Source organism: Nerophis ophidion, linkage group LG07 (assembly GCF_033978795.1).
Source record: "Nerophis ophidion isolate RoL-2023_Sa linkage group LG07, RoL_Noph_v1.0, whole genome shotgun sequence".
Lineage (NCBI taxonomy): Eukaryota > Metazoa > Chordata > Actinopteri > Syngnathiformes > Syngnathidae > Nerophis > Nerophis ophidion.
The window spans coordinates 20,803,282-20,824,141 of NC_084617.1; the positions used below are offsets into that span (position 1 = coordinate 20,803,282).

The 20,860-nt window shown below is 43.0% G+C and overlaps 1 protein-coding gene across 1 annotated transcript in view; it reads left to right on the forward strand.

Moving 5' to 3' along the window:
- Window positions 1-20,860, forward strand: part of lrrc4ba (leucine rich repeat containing 4Ba) — a 106,179-nt gene that overhangs the window by 68,170 nt on the left and 17,149 nt on the right. The window contains exon 2 of the mRNA XM_061905613.1: window positions 10,474-10,930. Within this exon, the coding sequence (XP_061761597.1) occupies window positions 10,682-10,930 (249 nt within the window). The 5' untranslated portion in view covers window positions 10,474-10,681. The remainder of the gene's footprint in view (window positions 1-10,473; window positions 10,931-20,860) is intronic.

Genomic DNA, 20,860 nt, shown 5'->3' on the forward strand with positions numbered 1-20,860 from the left:
GTTTGGCTTTGCATAGTAGAGTTTTAACTTGCACTTACAGATGTAGCAACCAACTGTAGTTACTGACAGTGGTTTTCTGAAGTGTTCCTGAGCCCATGTGGTGATATCCTTTACACACTGATGTCGGTTTTTGATGCAATACCGCTTGAGGGATCAAAGGTCCGTAATGTCATCCCTTACGTGCAGTGATTTCTCCAGATTCTCTAAACCTTTTGATGATTTTACAGAAAGTACTAATATATATATATATGAGATAGGCGCCAGCGCCCCCCCCCCCCCCCCCCCCGCGACCTCCAAAGGGAATAAGCGGTAGAAAATGGATGGATGGATATATATATACATATATATATATATCCATTCATTCGTCCATTTTCTACGGCTTGTCCCTTACGGGGTCGCGGGGCGTGCTGGAGCCTATCCTAGCTGCACAAGGGCGGGAAGCAGGGTACACCTGGTCTTTGGAGGTGGGAAGAAGCTGGAGTACCCAGAGGGAATCTGTTAACTGTTAGCATGGCCACTTGATGGCGCAATATTTAGCATGCTAACAGTTAGCATATGGCAGGTACCAAGTTATATGACTCTGTGGTGTTCGGTTGCAAAATTTGGCACAACAAAAAATTGCATGCTAACAACCATAGATACCAAGTTATGACTCTAAGATGTACAGCTGAAAAAATTGCAAAAAAAATGTTAATAATTACAATGCTAACAGTTAGCATACGTAATGTACCAAGTTATATGACTCCAAGGCAGTGGTTCTTAACCTTCTTGGAGATACCGAACCCCACCAGTTTCATATGCGCATTCACCGAACCCTTCTTTAGTGAAAAATAAAATGTTTTTTTTTTCAAATTCAAGACAAATTTATGTTTTTTTTACTGGTGCACAAAATGAACCGTCCATCAACATCATCCTGTTCAAAGAACAAAACCAACGCAGTGCATGAACTCACAACAAATTACACACCTGCAAATCAGTCTGACTTATGGTGTTATCGTATCCATAAAGCCAATAGGGAGAAGTTTTTATTCACCCCTGAGTCGGGTGTGTCTTGACCTTAACGGCGGAGGCTCCGTCGAACCCCTGAGGCTGACTCACCGAACCCCTAGGGTTCGATCGAACCCAGGTTAAGAACCACTGCACTAAGGTGTACAGCTGAAAAATTGGCAAAAAAAAATGTAATAATTATAATGCTAGCAGTTAGCATACTTCATGTACCAAGTTAAATGACTCTAAGGTGTACAGCTGAAAAATTGGCAAAAAACTGAATTAGAATGCTAACAGTTAGCATACTTCATGTACCACGTTATACGACTCTAAGGTGTACAGCTGAAAAATTGGCAAAAAAAAAGGTTTATAATTAGAATGCTAACAGTTAGCATACATCATGTACCACGTTATACGACTCTAAGATGTACAGTTGAAAAATTGGCAAAAAAAAGGGTTTGTAATTAGAATGCTAACAGTTAGCATACGTCATGTACCAAGTTAAATGACTCTAAGGTGTCCAGCTGAAAAATTGGCGAAAAACTGAATAATTAGAATGCTAACAGTTAGCATATGTCATGTACCACATTATACGACTTTAAAGTGTACAACTGAAAAATTGCCAAATAAAAAAAGTTGATAATTAGAATGCTAACAGTTAGCATATGTCTTGTGCCAAGTCATATGACTCTAAGGTGTGCAGCTGAAAAATTGCCAAAAAATGTTTTTTTATAATTACAATGCTAACAGTTAGCATATGTCATGTACCAAGTTAAATGACTCTAAGGTGTACAGCTGAAAAATTGGCAAAAAACTGAATAATTAGAATGCTAACAGTTGGCATACGTCATGTACCAAGTTATATGACTCTTTATGACCGTGAAATTGGCTAAAAAAAAAAAAAGTTTAAAATTAGCTATTACAATTAGCATGCTAACATGCTAGCATGTTTTCGGCATTTACACAAATGTGTTTTGGCATTCACTCAATAATAATAATAATAATAATAACAATAGTAATAATAATACTATACCGTGATTATGTTCCACATGTGGAGACGGTGGAGTTAGTTTGATGTGAAAACAACAACACAGGCTTGTTGAAGAGTCGAGCTCCATGTTGTCTAGTTTGTGCCAGCCAGAAGTGAGAACCCGGATGTGATCCCGTAGAGATGGCCACGGTCTTTAGGAAGTCCAGTCCTCCGGACTCGTGGCTGCGGCGCCGATCAAAGGCGGGGAGGCAACCGTCTTTTAACCTCCTCTGGCCCGCCGACGCCTCCGCCATTAAACATTCAGCGTGGCTCGCAGAACGTGATCAAAAATTCTTGCCACGCGTCGGAAGATATCAAACATGTCAGCGTGCATTATGACCGGGCGCTAAACGCGCGGAAATGTCTGGAATATCTCAGCCATCGTAAACCGTGCAGCTTGAAAGGCGCTGGTCAATGTTTTATAGCGTGTCTGCGCCTTGGGAATAACAGGAAGTGAAGCGTGTACTTTTTCCTCTGTCACAACAACAACGAGCACACTTTTATGGGGAAGACTTTCCCATTTGACATTTTCACAAAGACGATACAAATGATATCAATTTGGCCCACCATTTTAATACCACTCGTCATATAGCATCTTGGTGACACTTTCTCGCTGTCAAAGCAATGTTGATTCCTTCTGAGCCAGCTGGCGGCTAACGTTCCTCCACAGTGCGAGTCACTCATCCACCCCTCCGTGGCAGAAAATAAAGTGCGTTTCTTACAAGTACAAACCCCGTTTCCATATGAGTTGGGAAATTGTGTTAAATGTAAAAATAAACGGAATACAATGATTTTCAAATTATTTCAACCCATATTCAGTTGAATATGCCACATAGACAACATATTTGATGTTCAAACTGATAAACTATTTTTTTTTTGCAAATAATCATTAACTTTAGAATTTGATGCCAGCAACACGTGACAAAGAAGTTGGGAAAGGTAGCAATAAATACTGATAAAGTTGAGGAATGCTCATCAAACACTTATTTGGAACATCCCACAGGTGTTCAGGCTAATTGGGAACAGGTGGGTGCCATGATTGGGTATAAAAACAGCTTCCCAAAAAATGTTTAGTCTTTCACAAGAAAGGATGGGGCGAGGTACACCCCTTTGTCCACAACTGCGTGAGCAAATAGTCAAACAGTTTAAGAACAATGTTTCTCAAAGTGCAATTGCAAGAAATTTAGGGATTTCAACATCTACGGTCCATAATATCATCAAAAGGTTCAGAGAATCTGAAGAAATCACTCCACGTAAAGGGCATGGACAGAAACCAACATTGAATGAACGTGACCTTAAATCCCTCAGACGGCACTGTATCAAAAAACGACATCAATCTCTAAAGGATATCACCACATGGGCTCAGGAACACTCCAGAAAACCACTGTCACTAAATACAGTTTGTCGCTAGATCCGTAAGTGCAAGTTAAAGCTCTACTATGCAAAGCAAAAGCCATTTATCAACAACATCCAGAAACGCCGCCGGCTTCTCTGGGCCCGAAATCATCTAAGATGGACTGATGCAAAGTGGAAAAGTGTTCTGTGGTCTGATTGTTCAAAATGTTTTTGGAAATATTCGACATCATGTCATCCGGACCAAAGAGGAAGCGAACCATCCAGACTGTTATTGACGCAAAGTTCAAAAGCCAGCATCTGTGATTGTATGGGGGTGCATTAGTGCCCAAGGCATGGGTAACTTACACATCTGTGAAGGCACCATTAATGCTGAAAGGTACATACAGGTTTTGGAACAACATATGCTGCCATCTTAGCGCCTTCTCTTTCATGGACGCCCCTGCTTATTTCAGCAAGACAACGCCAAGCCACATTCAGCACGTGTTACAACAGCGTGGCTTCGTAAAAAAAGAGTGCGGGTACTTTCCTGGCCCACCTGCAGTCCAGACCTGTCTCCCATCGAAAATGTGTGGCGCATTATGAAGCGTAAAATACGCTTCATAATGCTTCATAAAACAAGAATGGGAAAGAATTCCACTTTCAAAGCTTCAACAATTAGTTTCCTCAGTTCCCAAAGGTTTATTGAGTGTTGTTAAAAGAAAAGGTGATGTAACACAGTGGTGAACATGCCCTTTCCCAACTACTTTGGCACGTGTTGCAGACATGAAATTCTAAGTTAATTATTATTTGCAAAAAAATTAAAATAAAGTTTATGAGTTTGAACATTAAATATCTTGTCTTTGTAGCGGATTCAATTGAATATGGGTTGAAAAGCATTTGTAAATCATTGTATTCCGTTTATATTTACATCTAACACAATTTCCCAACTTCTATGGAAACGGAATTTGTACATTATCACTGGAGGAGGAGGAGGACTAGCTAAACATGCTACACTACACACTGCATGAGAATACAATAAGAGTCATGCTAAGCTAAAGCTCCAGAATGTAAACAGGGGTGGGTGGATTGATACAAATATCAACAGCAACGATACCAAGGGCAGTATCAGTTTGTGTTCAATACAATGATTACATTGATATTTTTTTTCTTACCGCAATTTTAATAAAGCAGGAAATATCTTTAAGTTGAAATGAGAGCCAATAGTAGCTTTGGTTTATGGTGACTTATTTTGCACTATTGAGTTTATTTTGTAAGTAGTCCAATTAATCATTCAAATATTTTATTGATATTCTTTCACTGCCATCCTGTTTTTTTTTTATTGTATTATTATTTTTTTAATTATAAATGTGTTATAAAGTTTAATTAGAAGTTGAGGTGACTGACTGCACAACAAACACAACACAAAGAGCAACTTCCTGTAAGCAAGCAAAAATAGAAACAGAAATTTGACATGAAATCTGACATACATTATGACTTAAGACCTACCATATATCTGTATGACTATAAGCTGCTACTTTTTTCCAATGCTTTGAACCCTGCGGCTTATAAAACGGCAGAGTTAATTCATGGATTTTTCTTTGCTAACGACACTGGTGTTCAACAAACCGACAGCACAACAAACACAACACAAAGAGCAACTTCCTGTAAGCAAGCGGAAACAGAAACATACATTTGACATGAAATCTTACATTTATAATGACTTAAGGCCTACCGTATATCTTTATGACTATAAGCCGCTACTTTTTTCCAATGCTTTGAGCCCTGCGGCTTATAAAACGACGACAAACGGTACCATTGCTTTAATGCTAAAACAATGGTGATTTGAGCTACACATTTTTTTTACTGTAAAACTATGGCCTTTTTTTTTTTTTACAGTGCATTACGGTAAATCTTTTGAAATTATGGTATAGTTCTGCCAGGTTTTTACAGGAAAATATTCTGACTCTTTTACAGTGTAGCCTTGTGGACGTCGTTCCTTGTGCAGCTTAAAAGAGGTCAGCATGAATATGTATGTAATAATATGTGTTAAATTACATGAATATTTTGTTTATTATTAGCCGTGCTCCTGCTAGCATACATGTAGCATATGTGCTAACATACAAAAATGTAATGAATCAGCCTGGCTGCCTTGAACACATGTCACCACTCGTTCTTGTATGGAGGTGAATTTTATTTCCTGTTCTATGGTTATCATCACACTTCTCTCGCTTCCATCACTGGTCATTTAAGTTTAAGATGTATTGTTTTTGTTTTTTCTTCCAGAATATTTAAGGGTTGAAGTCCAAGTAGTTCAACACAAAGGTCACGTGAATTTATCATAATGTTAGCTTACATTTGACTTTTTCATCTGTTCCCCGTCTTGACCTCTGACCTGGCCAGTTGTGCCGTTCTGGTCCGCTGACGTGCTGTGAAACACCGTGATGGCGATTGTGCCACGCCGCGCCTGTGTCGCCTTGCTCGATCCGTGCCATTTGTACAGGCGTGTGTTTGGGGTGCTAATGAGGGGAGGGGGAGTCGGTGGGATACAGCTGGATGGAGCGCTGAATAGGTAACCATGGTAACTGTGGGCGAACATTTGAATGCAGCACCAGTGAGAGCAAAGCTGGGAAAGGATGCTGCAGTGTGTGCGTGTGTGTCAAGTGTATGTGTGTGTGTGTTTCAAGTGTGAGCGTGTGTGTGTGTGTGTGTGTGTGTGTGTGTGTGTGTGTGTGTAAAAAAATAAAGGGGAAGGGGGTCAGGGGGTTAATGTGTGACATTGTAGCAGGTTAATGTTTCATCAAAGTGCGAGGTCACTGCGCTGTCTGTTCTATTCCAATGCGACTGGACACTGCATGGGTGGGGGGCGGGACAGCAGGTGATGAGTGTCTTAAATAGTTTGGTTTAGGAACTAGAAATCAGGGGGCGCAGTAAAAAAAACAACACATTTTTTATTTTAATTTATTTATTCAATTTTGAAAAAATATGGTTTCTGTGTGGAGTTTGCATGTTCTCCCCATGACTGGGGCGGTATAGAGCGGCCGTGCCAGTAACTTGAGGGTTGCAGGTTCGATCCCCGCTTCCGCCATCCTAGTCACTGCCGGTGTGTCCTTGGGCAAGACACTTTACCCACCTGCTCCCAGTGCCACCGACACTGGTTTAAATGTAAAGATTAGATATTGGGTTTCACTTTGTAAAGCGCTTTGAGTCACTAGAGAAAAAGCGCTATATAAATACAATTCACTTCACTTCACTGCGTGGGTTCCCTCCGGGTACTCCGGCTTCCTCCCACTTCCAAAGACATGCACCTGAGGATAGGTTGATTGGCAACACTAAATGGTCCCTAATGTGTGAGTGTGAATGTTGTCCAACTGTGTTGGCCCTGTGATGAAGTGGTGTCTTGTCCAGGGTGTACCCCGACTTCCAGTAAAACATTTTTTATTTTTTTATTTAAAAATAATATATAAATATATATATATATATATATATATATATATATATATATATATATATATATATATATATATATATATATATATATATGTATAATTTAAAATGTTTTTTCAATTGTTGTATTTTAGAATGTTTTAAATATTTATCTATATACATTATTATTTTCCCCCCCAAAATTTCTTTTAGATTTTTTTCAATACATATATATATATATCATGTATGTATGTATAAATAAAATAATACAAGTGTGCGAAAGTCTATGAAGGTGAGAAGAATTACTTTATAATGGGGGGGGGGAGTGCTGATTTATCAGTGTATCCTTGTGTGTGTTTGAGTGTCATTGTCATTATTGATCACCCCCCCACCCCCGCCTGTCGACCTCTTTGCTCCCCCTCCTCAGGAGCAACCTGGCTGCATGTCACCTGTTTCATATTCATGCTGCTGTATGTTATCATTCACCTTCTTCTTATTTTACTTCTTCTTCCTCTCCATCTCTGACTGAGGTTATGAATATTAATGCTTCTTCTTCTCCTCCTCCTTGTTCTCACATCTCTTTTACTCTCTGGCCGCACTATTTATACCGTCTCTTTATCCCTCATCCTCCCTCTGCAGCTGCTCGGTATTCGTCTCTGACTTTGCTGTTGATAATTCCCTCCTCCGCCCGCAGACAAACACTCATCAGATTAATAATCCCACTCTCTCTACTTCAAAGCCTCGTCGTTCCATCCGCGGTTAACAAGGAGCTAGCCGCGCCCGATGCGGCCTGCTAGCGTCCCCACCACCTGCAGATGTTTGCCGCCATCAGGGCTAACGTCTGGAATTATCATCTGAACTGGCATTTTACAAAACTCTAAACCAGGGAAGTTGGTAAATAGAAACCGAATACAATGATTTGTGATTCATTTTCAATTCATATTCAATTGAATAGACTGCAAAGACAAGATACTTTATGTTCCAACTGAGAAACTTTAACATTTTTTTGCAAATAATCATTAACTTAGAATTTAATGGCAGCAACACCTTGCAAAAACGGGCATTTTTCCCACTGTGTTACATGCCCTTTCCTTTAACAACACTCAGTAATCGTTTGGGAACTGAGGAGACCAATTTTTTAAGCTTTTCAGGTTGAATTATTTCCCATTCTTTCTTGTTGTACAGCTTAAGTTGTTCAACAGTCCGGGGTCTCCTTTGTGGTATTTTAAGCTTCATATTGTGCCACACAGTTTCAATTTGTAGGCAGGTCTGGACTACAGGCAGGCAAGGAAAGTACCCACACTCTTTTACTATGAAGGCACGCTGTTGTAACACGTGGCTTGGCATTTTCTTGCTGAAATAAGCAGGGGTGTCCATGACAACGTTGCTTGGATGGCAACATATGTTGCTCCAAAACCTGTATGGACCTTTCCGCATTAATGGTGCCTTCACAGATGTGTAAGTTACCCATGCTTTGGGCACTAATACACCCCCATACCTTCAAAGATTCTTGCTTTTCAACTTTAGTTATTTTCCTCTTTGGTCCGGAGGACCTGACTTGCACGGTTTCCATAAACAATTTGAAATGTGCACTTGTTGGACTACAGAACACCTTTCAACTTTGCATCAGTTCATCTTAGATGAGCTTGGGCTCTGTGAAGCCAGCAGCGTTTCTGGATGTTGTCGATAAGTGGCTTTCGCTTTGCACAGTAGAGTTTTTACTTGCACCTACAGATGTAGCGACCAACCGTAGTTCCTGACAGTGGTTTTCTGAAGTGTTAATGAGCCCATGTGGTGATATCCTTTACACACTGACGGATTGAAGGTGCGTAATATCATCGCATATATGCAGTGATTTCTCCAGCTTCTCTGAACCTTTTGATGATATTATGGACCGTAGATGGTGAAGTGCCAGAATTCCTTGCAATAGCTAGTTGAGAAATGTTGTTCTTAAACTGTTGGACAATTTGCTCATGCATTTGTTGACAAAGTGGTGACCCTCGCCCCATCCTTGTTTGTGAATGACTGAGCATTTCAGGGAAGCTGCTTTTATACCCAATCATGGCACCCACCTGTTCCAAATTAGCCTGTTCACCTGTGGGATGTTCCAAATGTTTGATGAGCATTTCTCAACTTTCTCAGTCTTTTTTGCCACTTGTGCCAGCTTTTTGGAAACAAAGTTAAAGCGTAAAGTTGAAAAGCCAGCATTTGTGATCGTATGGGGGTGTATATGTGCCCAAGGAATGGGTAATTTACACATCTGTGAAGGCACCATTAATGCTGAAAGGTACATACAGGTTTTGGAGCAACATATGTTGTCATCCAAGCAACGTTGACATGTGTGGCGCAATATAAAGCCTAAAATACAACTGTTGAACAACTTAAAATGTACATCAAGCAAGATTGGAAAATAATTCCACCCTGAAAAGCTTCATAAATTGGTCTCCTCAGTTCCCAAACGTATACCAAATGTTAAAAGGAAAGGCCATGTAACACAGTTGTAAAAATGCCCTGGTGCCAACTTTTTGCAATGTTTTGCTGGCATTAAATTCTAAGTTAATGATTATTTGCAAAAAAAAAAATAAGTGTCTCAATTGGAACATTAAATATCTTTGCAGTCTATTCAATTGAATATAAGTTGAAAAGATTTAAACATTGTTACACTATATGTGATTGATCACAATTAATTAAGGGCAAAATGCAATTGATCGCAATTAAATATTTGAATCTGTCATGTCTTTGTGATCATGTTCTGTTTAGTTATGTTCTGTTTTGGTTTTGATGCCATTAGTTCCTGTTTTTGGGCACCCTGGTTTGTTTTTGTTTCCATGACTACCAATCAGTTCACCTGTTCTCACGACTCACGCACCTGATTCACTTGGACTCATGAACCTGCTGTCAATCACCACGTCACTATTTAAGCCTGCAGTTGCCAGGCAGTCAGCCTGGCGACATCACCCTCTATCACCTCCTACTCACCCATGTTATCCATGCCGATGATCCATGCCAACTTCACTGCTTTTGGGTTTTGTACATTGTGTATATTTGTTTGTTGTTCAATTAAAAAAAATAATAAAAAAAAGTTAACGTTATCAGAACCGCTGTAAGAAATAAGCCTTTTGAAGTGAAAGTGAAAATAACTTTTGACAGCAGCACACTTAAAAGGGTTACAAGGATCCATTCTCCATTCTCTTTTAGTCATTTTCTTTGCATGTCAAGTTTCTACATACATGAAAATTGTTGGTGTGTTTTTGGGAAATTCATTCGAAAAATTTTGTTGAAAAATGCTATCTACAGATTAATCGAAAAAGATAGATTAGTTGATTCAAGAAATAATCGTTACAAAATGGCAATTGTGAAAAGTGGATTTTTCCACGGTCCACTTTGGTCCAGGACTTTGGTAAAAAGTTTCTCATGTGAATGAGGTCGCAGGTTAATTACAGGACGTCGGGTGCACCTGCCGTCACCACAGTGATGTGATGATTGCTGACACGGCGTCTGCTGGGGGATTACGTGGGATTTGATTTGCGCGCCGACACAAAAAGTTCTAATGCCTGCAAAAGATTCTTTCTGACAAGCTTCCCCCGATGACGAGCTATAAATGTCTCGCCATTATTTGTGGTGTTGGAGGAAAACAGCGAGTCTTTAATACGCTTTCTTCTTTGTCTTCTTTGTGTTGGCCTCTTGTTGCTCAACAGTGACTCTCGCCTTTGTGTCACCAACAAGAGGAAGGAAGAAAGGCGGCGCGTCGCTTTATGTTCCCACAACAAGCAGCAACAACAGAGGAGCCCAAGCAGGAAAGGCGGGATGCGGCGCTGAGGAGGCGGAGCAGAGGGAAAGCCGAGGCTTCCTGGGACACGCGGGCCGCACCTTCGGATCGCAGCGCCGGGTCATGACCCAGTTGCCATGCGCATCGCCACGCTGACCTGCCTTCCCGGCCCTTCCCCCTTCCTCTTTCTGCTGGCCCAGCTGCTGCTGTACTTTCTGCTGCCCTGGTTCCAGCTGGTGGGCGCCGCCTCCTCCTCCTGCCCCGCCCACTGCACCTGCTCCAACCAGGCCAGCCGAGTCATCTGCACCAGGCAGAACTTGGACGACGTCCCCGAGAGCATCTCTGTCAACACGCGATACCTCAACCTGCAGGAGAACACCATCCAGGTGGGCCCAGACACGTTTGTATTTCTGTAGACCGCCATCGATACCTTTAGACCGCCGTCAATATCCTTAGACCGCCCTCAATATCCTTAGACCTCCATAAATATCTTTAGACCTCCATCAATATCTTTAGACCGCCATCAATATCCTTAGACCGCCATTGAATATCCTTAGACCGCCATCAATACCTTTAGAATGTCAATACCTTTACACCGCCATCAACGCCTTTTCGGCCGCCATCTATGCCTTTTTGGCCGCCATCAATGTCCGCCATCAATGCCTTTTAGGCCGGAGCCAAAGGCCGGTGCCAATGCCTTTTAGGCCGCCATCATATCATTACACCGCCATCAGTACCTTTAGAACACAATCAATACATTTTATACTGCCATCAACATCCTTACACCTCCATCAATACCTTTAGACTGCCATCAATACCTTTTTAGGCCAGCTCCAATATCCTTAGACCGACATCAATATCCCTACACCGACATCAGTACCTTTAGAACGCAATCAATACATTTCAGAACGCCATCAATACCTTTAGAACGCAATCAATACATTTTAGGCCATGTCAATAACTTTAGACGGCCGTCAATGCCTTTAGAACACAATCAATACATTTTATAACGCCATCAATATCCTTACCCCACCATCAATACCTTTAGAACATCATTTATACCTTTAGACCGCCATCAATACATTTTAATCCGCCATCAATATCCTCAGTACCTTTAGAACGCAGTCAATACATTTTAGGCCGCGATCAATAACTTTAGACGGTCGTCAATGCCTTTAGAACGAAATCAATACATTTCATACCGCCATCAATATCCTGACACCGCCATCAATACCTTTTAGAACGTCATCAGTACCTTTAGACCGCCATCAATACTTTTTAAGCCGCCATCAATATCCACAGTACCTTTAGAACGCAGTCAATACATTTTCGGCCGCATCAATAACTTTAGACGGTCGTCAATGCCTTTAGAACGCAATCAATACATTTTATACCACCATCAATACCTTTTAGAACGTCATCAATACCTTTAGACCGCCATCAATACCTTTTAAGCCGCCATCAATATCCTTAAACCGCCATCAGTACCTTTAGAACACAATCAATACATTTTAGGCCTTGTCAATAACTTTAGACGGCCGTCAATGCCTTTAGAACACAATCAATACATTTTATACCGCCATCAATATCCTTACACCGCCATCAATACCTTTAGAACGTCATTAATACCTTTAGACCGCCATCAATACTTTTTAAGCCGCCATCAATATCCTCAGTACCTTTAGAATGCAGTCAATACATTTTAGTCCACATCAATAACTCTAGACGGTCGTCAATGCCTTTAGAATGCAATCAATACATTTTATACCGCCATCAATACCTTTTATAACGTCATCAATACCTTCATACCTTTTAAGCCGCGATCAATATCCTTATACCGCCATCAATATCCTTAAACTGCCATCATTTCTTTAGAACGCAATCAATACATTTTAGGCCTTGTCAATAACTTTAGACGGCCGTCAATGCCTTTAGAACACAATCAATACATTTTATACCGCCATCAATATCCTTACACCGCCATCAATACCTTTAGAACGTCATTAATACCTTTAGACCGCCATCAATACTTTTTAAGCCGCCATCAATATCCTCAGTACCTTTAGAATGCAGTCAATACATTTTAGTCCACATCAATAACTCTAGACGGTCGTCAATGCCTTTAGAACGCAATCAATACATTTTATACCGCCATCAATACCTTTTATAACGTTATCAATATCTTCATACCTTTTAAGCCGCGATCAATATCCTTAAACTGCCATCATTTCTTTAGAACGCAATCAATACATTTTAGGCCATATCAATAACTTTAGACGGTCGTCTATGCCTTTAGAACACAATCAATACATTTTATACCGCCATCAATACCTTTAGACTGCCATCAGTACCTTTTAAGCCGCCATCAATATCCTTACACCACCATCAGTACCTTTAGAACGCAATCAATACATTTTAGACCGCGTCAATAACTTTAGACGGTCGTCAATGCCTTTAGAACACAATCAATACATTTTATACCGCCATCAATATCCTTACACAGCCATCAATACCTTTAGACCGCCATCAATACTTTTTAAGCCGCCATCAATATCCTCAGTACCTTTAGAATGCAGTCAATACATTTTAGTCCACATCAATAACTTTAGACGGTCGTCTATGCCTTTAGAACACAATCAATACATTTTATACCGCCATCAATACCTTTAGACTGCCATCAGTACCTTTTAAGCCGCCATCAATATCCTTACACCACCATCAGTACCTTTAGAACGCAATCAATACATTTTAGACCGCGTCAATAACTTTAGACGGTCGTCAATGCCTTTAGAACACAATCAATACATTTTATACCGCCATCAATATCCTTACACAGCCATCAATACCTTTAGAACGTCATCAATACCTTTAGACCGCCATCAATATCCTTACACAGCCATCAATACCTTTAGAACGTCATCAATACCTTTAGACCGCCATCAATATCCTTACACCGCCATCAATACCTTTAGAACGCAATCAATACATTTTAGGCCGCCATCAATAACTTTAGATGGCCGTCAATAGCTTTTGACCGCTGTTAATACTTTCAACCGCCATCAATGCCCTTAGTTCGCCATCAATGCATTTTAGACCGCCATCCATACATTTTAGACAGTCATCAATGCCTTTTGACCGCCATCAGTACCTTTTAGACCGCCATCAATATCCTTACACCGCCATCAGTACCTTCGGAATGCAATCAATACATTTTAGACCGCCATCAATACCTTTGGAATGCAATCAATACATTTTAGACCGCCATCAATACCTTTAGAACGCAATCAACACAATGGCGATGCCTTTTATGCCGCCGCCAATGCCTTATAGGCCGTCATCAATACCTTTAGACACACACACACACACACACACACACACACACACACACACACACACACACACACACACACACACAATGGATGTTTTCAATACCTTTGGACCGCCGTTAATACTTTCAGACCGCCATCAATGCCTTTAGTTCGCCATCAATGCCTTTAGAATGTCATCAATAGTTTTATAATGTTATCAATAGTTTTATACATCCATCAATGCCTTTAAACCACCGTCAATGCATTTTAAACCCAGCCATCAATGCATTTTAGACCGCCATCAATACATTTAGACCGCCATCAATGCCTTTAGACCGCCATCAATACATTTAGACCGCCATCATTGCCTTTAGACCGCCATCAATGCCTTTAGAATGCCATCAATACTTTTAGACCGCCATCAATGCATTTTAGACCGCCATCAATGCATTTTAGGCCGCCGTCAATGCCTTTAGACCGCCATCAATACTTTTAGACCGCCATCAATACATTTTAGACCACCATCAATACATTTTAGACCGCCATCAATATCTTTAAGACCGCCATCAGTACCTTTTGGATCGCCATCAATGCCTTTTAGACCACCATCAATCAATCAATAAAAGTTTTTTTTATATAGCCCTTAATCACAGGTGTCTCAAAGGGCTGCACAAGCCACAACAACATTCTCGGCTCAATACCTTTTAGACCAGGATCAATACCTTTAGACTGCCATCAAAACATCCTAGATCGCCCTCAATGCCTTTTACACCGCCATCACTAACTTATGTTCCTAACCAACTAATTGACCAACAAGTAACAAAACAAGCTGAAAAAACAATCGTCTTTAAATGAGAGCTGTCAAAGAATATTACAAAAAAGATCAGATTAATCACATTTGAATTTTAATTATTCACGATTAATTGCAGTAAATTACATAATTTTAGTTGACTTTAAAAATGACTGCAATATTTTGTGAAAAATTTAATTTTATTGTGAGAATGTCATATTGTAATTGTGGATTGTACATCATTGTTTTTAGGATAGGATAGGATAGGTCTTTATTGTCATTGCACAAGTACAACGAAACTTTGTTTTCAGCACAAACCTGTTCAAGATTAGACAAACAAACAGTGTACAGGGTTACAGAACAAGAACACTGATGGGTCGCCATAAGGCGCCCCATAAAAGATGGGAAAAAGGTAAACGCTGGGGAAGGATGAGTAAAAAAATACAATCTAGACTGGGATCCTAAGGGGGCCCAGTCTGGAGTGGGAAAAAACCTCAATTGACACGATGGCGAGGCATAATGGATGCGTGTTGCTACCCCAGGGATGCAAGAGGACCAGGACAGGCAGGAGTTGCAGGTAAGATTAGATTTAATACAAAAACAAAAATAATACTGGTACAAAATGCAAAGAAAAGGCGTGCCGAATGCACGGAGAGCTATGCTAATAATTAGCAACGAGAGCAGAGTACAGGAATAGAGGTGCAGAGCGCACGCAAAGCTAAGGCGAGACTTAGCAATAGTGATTACAAAAATAAGAACCAACGTGCGTGTTGCAAGTAGCAAACAAAACAGCCAGGAGGAACTAAGGTAGCAGGTGGTCTTAAATACAACACAAATAATTCAAAACAGGTGTGCGTAATGAGTCCGTGCAGGAGGCATACTTAGGTTGCCATGGTGACAATACAAAACAAGGAAGTGCGCTAACAAACGGGATCGGTAGAGTCCAAAACATGATCAAAACATAGTAGGACAATACAAAAAAGACAAACATGCTAGAGATGTGTGATCCGGAAGCCGGATCACAACATTACCCCCCCCTTAAGGGGCAGATCCCAGATGCCCCCAAAAACTGCAATAAAGAGAACCCCCTCCCAAAACCAGAAAGTTCACAAACGAAGGGAGGGCGGAAGGAGTCCACGGTGGAGGGTCGCCAGATCGCATGTCCCCGAATCCACCGAGGACACATCATGTGGCGGCGGCGGGTGGAACGCTGCTGCCGAAAAAGTTTTGGCGGGCGACCTCGAAAAGGCCACATTAGTGGCCGCCTCGCAGGATGAGGTGCCCGGCGAGGCGGACGACCCGGGCACGGCCACATCCGTGGCCGACATGGAGGAGGGAGTATCTGGCGAGGAGGATGACCTCGCAGAGGCCACGCCCGTGGTCGACGTGGTGGACGACGCCTCAGCACCGAAATCCCAGCAGGCTTGGAAGCAGCAGACGAGGGTGCGGGGACTGCAGCCAAAGCAGGCCCGAGTGCAGCTGGCGAGGATGATGCGGGTGCTGCAGCCGCAGGAGTCGTCGGAGGCGGCCTGGGAGCCGCAGGAGTCGTCGGAGGCGGCCTGGGAGCCGCAGGAGTCGTCGGAGGCGGCCTGGGAGCCGCAGGAGTCGTCGGAGGCGGCCTGGGAGCCGCAGGAGTCGTCGGAGGCGGCCTGGGAGCCGCAGGAGTCGTCGGAGGCGGCCTGGGAGCCGCAGGAGTCGTCGGTGGTGCTGGTGTGGGCTCCAGCCCCGTCGTCGGTGCTGGTGTGGGCTCCAGCCCCGTCGTCGACGCTGGTGTGGGCTCCAGCCCCGTCGTCGACGCAGGTGTGGGCTCCAGCCCCGTCGTCGACGCTGGTGTGGGCTCCAGCCCCGTCGTCGGCGCAGGTGTGGGCTCCAGCCCCGTCGTCGGCGCTGGTGTGGGCTCCAGCCCCGTCGTCGGCGCTGGTGTGGGCTCCAGCCCCGTCGTCGGCGCTGGTGTGGGCTCCAGCCCCGTCGTCGGCGCTGGTGTGGGCTCCAGCCCCGTCGTCGGCGGTGCTTGGCGGCACGGAGCTGGCACCGGTGCTTGGCGGCACGGAGCTGGCACCGGTACCTGTCGTGGTGCTGGTACCGGAGTGGGCTCCAGCCTTGGAGTTTGTGCTGGTGTGAGAACCAGACTGGGAGCTGGTGTGAGAACCAGACTGGGAGCTGGTGTGAGAACCAGACTGGGAGCTGGTGTGAGAACCAGACTGGGAGCTGGTGTGAGAACCAGACTGGGAGCTGGTGTGAGAACCAGACTGGGAGCTGGTGTGAGAACCAGACTGGGAGCTGGTGTGAGAACCAGACTGGGAGCTGGTGTGAGAACCAGACTGGGAGCTGGTGTGAGAACCAGACTGGGAGCAGGTGTCGGCTTCAGCCGAGGAGCAGGTGTCGGCTTCAGCCGAGGAGCAGGTGTCGGCTTCAGCCGAGGAGCAGGTGTCGGCTTCAGCCGAGGAGCAGGTGTCGGCTTCAGCCGAGGAGCAGGTGTCAGCGTCAGCCGAGGAGCACTAAGAGACTGGCAGAGAGGAGGACTAGGACTACTATGAGGATTTAGACTAACACTAGGACTTGGGCAAGGACTTGTGTGAGGACCAGTACTTACAATCAAACTAGTGCTTTTATAAGAATTTGGGCAAGGACTAGGGTTACTGTGAGGACTAAGACCACGAGGGGAATTAGGACACGGACTACGATCAAGACTACACGAAGGTACGTAACTGGGACCGGGACTTGGACTACCATTAAGAGAATGACTTGAACAAGGACTTGGGCTAGGACTCGGACTACGACTCAGTCTACGAGTTGATCTACAATGTTGGCCAGAAGTCGGACCAGGACTGGGACTAGGCTTGAACACCGGTGGTGGAGGGCGCACTGGAGGTAGTGGACTAGCAAGTCGAAAAGTCGGTGGAGGAGGTTTAGGTGGCCTTAGTGGCTTGACCGGGGGAAACACAGGTGGAGGAAGAAAAGTAGGTAGCTCATGTTGCCTTAGTTTGCATCTAGAAATAACATCTGTATAGAACTTAGTTGTGTCTATAGAGTTCAAAAAATCATAGTCAATATTTGAAACAGGTTGAGAATAAGACTCAACAATATAAAAATCCTCAGAAAAAATATCATCGACAGGGGGTGGTATTGAGTCACCAGGGGGCGTTGACGAAATGACGTCACCGTGATGGACCGGTGGGCCGGAGGTATGCCCTGGCCTTACAGCCCAGTCGGAAGAGTGGTTGGAATATGGAGAAAAAACAAAACTTCCAAACCTCAGGGAAGAGTACTGGGCTGTTGTCTGCGCGCTGCTGTCCGGGGAAAAAGTCTTCGCGGCTTGGCGAAGGGAAGACTTTTGGTGGTCCACTGCGAGGCGGCGTTGAGCTGGCTGTTTTCTGACACGATGGCGAGGCATAATGGATGCGTGTTGCTACCCCAGGGATGCAAGAGGACCAGGACAGGCAGGAGTTGCAGGTAAGATTAGATTTAATACAAAAACAAAAATAATACTGGTACAAAATGCAAAGAAAAGGCGTGCCGAATGCACGGAGAGCTATGCTAATAATTAGCAACGAGAGCAGAGTACAGGAATAGAGGTGCAGAGCGCACGCAAAGCTAAGGCGAGACTTAGCAATAGTGATTACAAAAATAAGAACCAACGTGCGTGTTGCAAGTAGCAAACAAAACAGCCAGGAGGAACTAAGGTAGCAGGTGGTCTTAAATACAACACAAATAATTCAAAACAGGTGTGCGTAATGAGTCCGTGCAGGAGGCATACTTAGGTTGCCATGGTGACAATACAAAACAAGGAAGTGCGCTAACAAACGGGATCGGTAGAGTCCAAAACATGATCAAAACATAGTAGGACAATACAAAAAAGACAAACATGCTAGAGATGTGTGATCCGGAAGCCGGATCACAACATCAATAGCAAAGCACATATACATATTACAACGTACATCTCGAGATATCTAGCAACAGAGGGAAGGTAGTTCAAGGTCATGGTGGTAGGCCGCAGCTCTCAGGCGCTGACCATCCATTCATCACCCCTACGGGATTTGCGTCGAGGGCGTTGGGTTGGGGGGGAATGGGGTATGTATGTGTGGCGTATACTTTTTTGATGATGTGTGTGTGTGTGAGCCCGTAGTGTGTCTCTGTTCCGCGGCCTTGATGTATTGTACAGTCGCTAGTCCAAAGTCAACAACAACAGGTGTGTGTCCATGAGAGACAAGAAGGGAGTTTGTTCTGTCTTCACTGCAGTGTCCTTCGGGAGAGTCTCGAAGCCAGGGAAACAATCCAAGTAAGAATGATTTTTACGCGAGTGAAAATAAAATTTGCTTTTCACTCTAAATTGTCTATGACTGGTCCTCAATCCTGCGGGGTAGACAGTCTGATATAATCCACAGTTCTTCCCGCATCCTCCAAATATTTGTGGCAGCTTTGGGGTACTTTGAAGACTGCCAGCAACTTCCAATTTGTCGACAAACCAGAGCAACGCTTCTTCCAATCAGCAAATGTCCTGTTGTCCTAATTCCGAATAGGTGGATACCTTCACGTCCTCGACAGAAAAGGGTCGCCAGGCACACAGCCCTCCTTCTTCTCCCAAGAGTCCGTCGTGTGTCCAGCAACAAGCGCTTCGTCACGACAGCAGGTTCCCACCAAACCCAAGATCTTGTCAATTTTGTTGAGGTCAGTTAAATAGTTCCAATGTTTAGATTTAGAGAGCAGTGCAAAAAAGAGGCAACGAGAAGGTTAAGACAAGACAAAACAAAGAAGCAAGCAGGAGAGATAAGGGAGAGGAAAGGAGAGCCTCCACGCTCGATGAGTGCAAGAGAGAAATATTTTTGTTCAAAACTTGCTAACAGTTTAATCTAACAACAATACTTGCTAACATTTTTTTTGAAAGTATCGTCACATCAGTCATATTTACTCGTGTGCATGCTCCGTTTACCGCCGTGCAATAACACACCTTTCAGGTAACCATCCTCGGTTAAGGTGACGGAGCACTTAAAATAAATTGTGCGATTAATCTGCATTTATGCATGATTAATGCGATATTTGTTTCAATTATCGCATGGTCCTCAACAGCCCTAAACGATGGAATATATTTTTAGTAGAGGTGTCTAGGATTCTGTCTAGGCGTGGACTTTGGTGTGGTTTGTTTTCCCGTGGTGCAAAGCGATTGGAACGGACATGGCATGAAGGTAATGACATCTTTAATCTTAACTCAAAAATATTACAAAAAACAAAGTGGAGGTTCAAAACTTGGCTATGAAAACTATAACTCGCACTCGGGACGGCGTGGCGCAGTGGAAGAGTGGCCGTGCGCAACCCGAGGGTCCCTGGTTCAAATCCCACCTAGTACCAACTTCGTCACGTCCGTTGTGTCTTGAGCAAGACACTTCACCCTTGCTCCTGATGGGTGCTGGTTGGCGCCTTGCATGGCAGCTCCCTCAATCAGTGTGTGAATGTGTGTGTGAATGGGTAAATGTGGAAGTAGTGTCAAAGCGCTTTGAGTACCTTGAAGGTAGAAAAGCGCTATACAAGTACAACCCATGTATTTATTTATTTATTTACAATGGGAGAACTATGAACATAAAACAAAACTTACAAACTATGGCATGAAAAAACTTACTTGGACCGAGAAAGAGCATGGATCATCGGCATGGATAACATGGGTGAGTAGGAGATGATAGAGGGTGATGTCGCCAGGCTGACTGCCTGGCAACCACAGGCTTAAATGGTGACGTGGTGATTGACAACAGGTGCATGAGTCCAAGTGACTCAGGTGCGTGAGTCGTGAGAACAGGTGAACTGATTGGTAGTCATAGAAATAAAAAAAAAAACAGGGTGCACAAAAACAGGAACTAATGGAGTCAAAAACAAAACAAAACATAACTAAACAGAACATGATCACAAAGACATGACAGATTCAAATATTTAATTGCGATTAATTTCATTTTGCCCTTAATTAATTGTGATTAATCACATATAGTGTAACATTGTTTAAATCTTTATTAGGTGTGTACCTTCAAGTCTTAGGCGAAGACGATTTATTTTAATAGTATTTTCTGGACAATTTGTTTTATCAATGCATTACACATTTTTAATTAGCTCAACACAAAACGGACAGAAAGACTATTTTAAAGGCACACACACACACACACACACACACTTCAATTAAAGAAAAGTTTTTTTTAACTCGTTAAATTTGACAGCTTGATGCCTCCTCAGGAAAA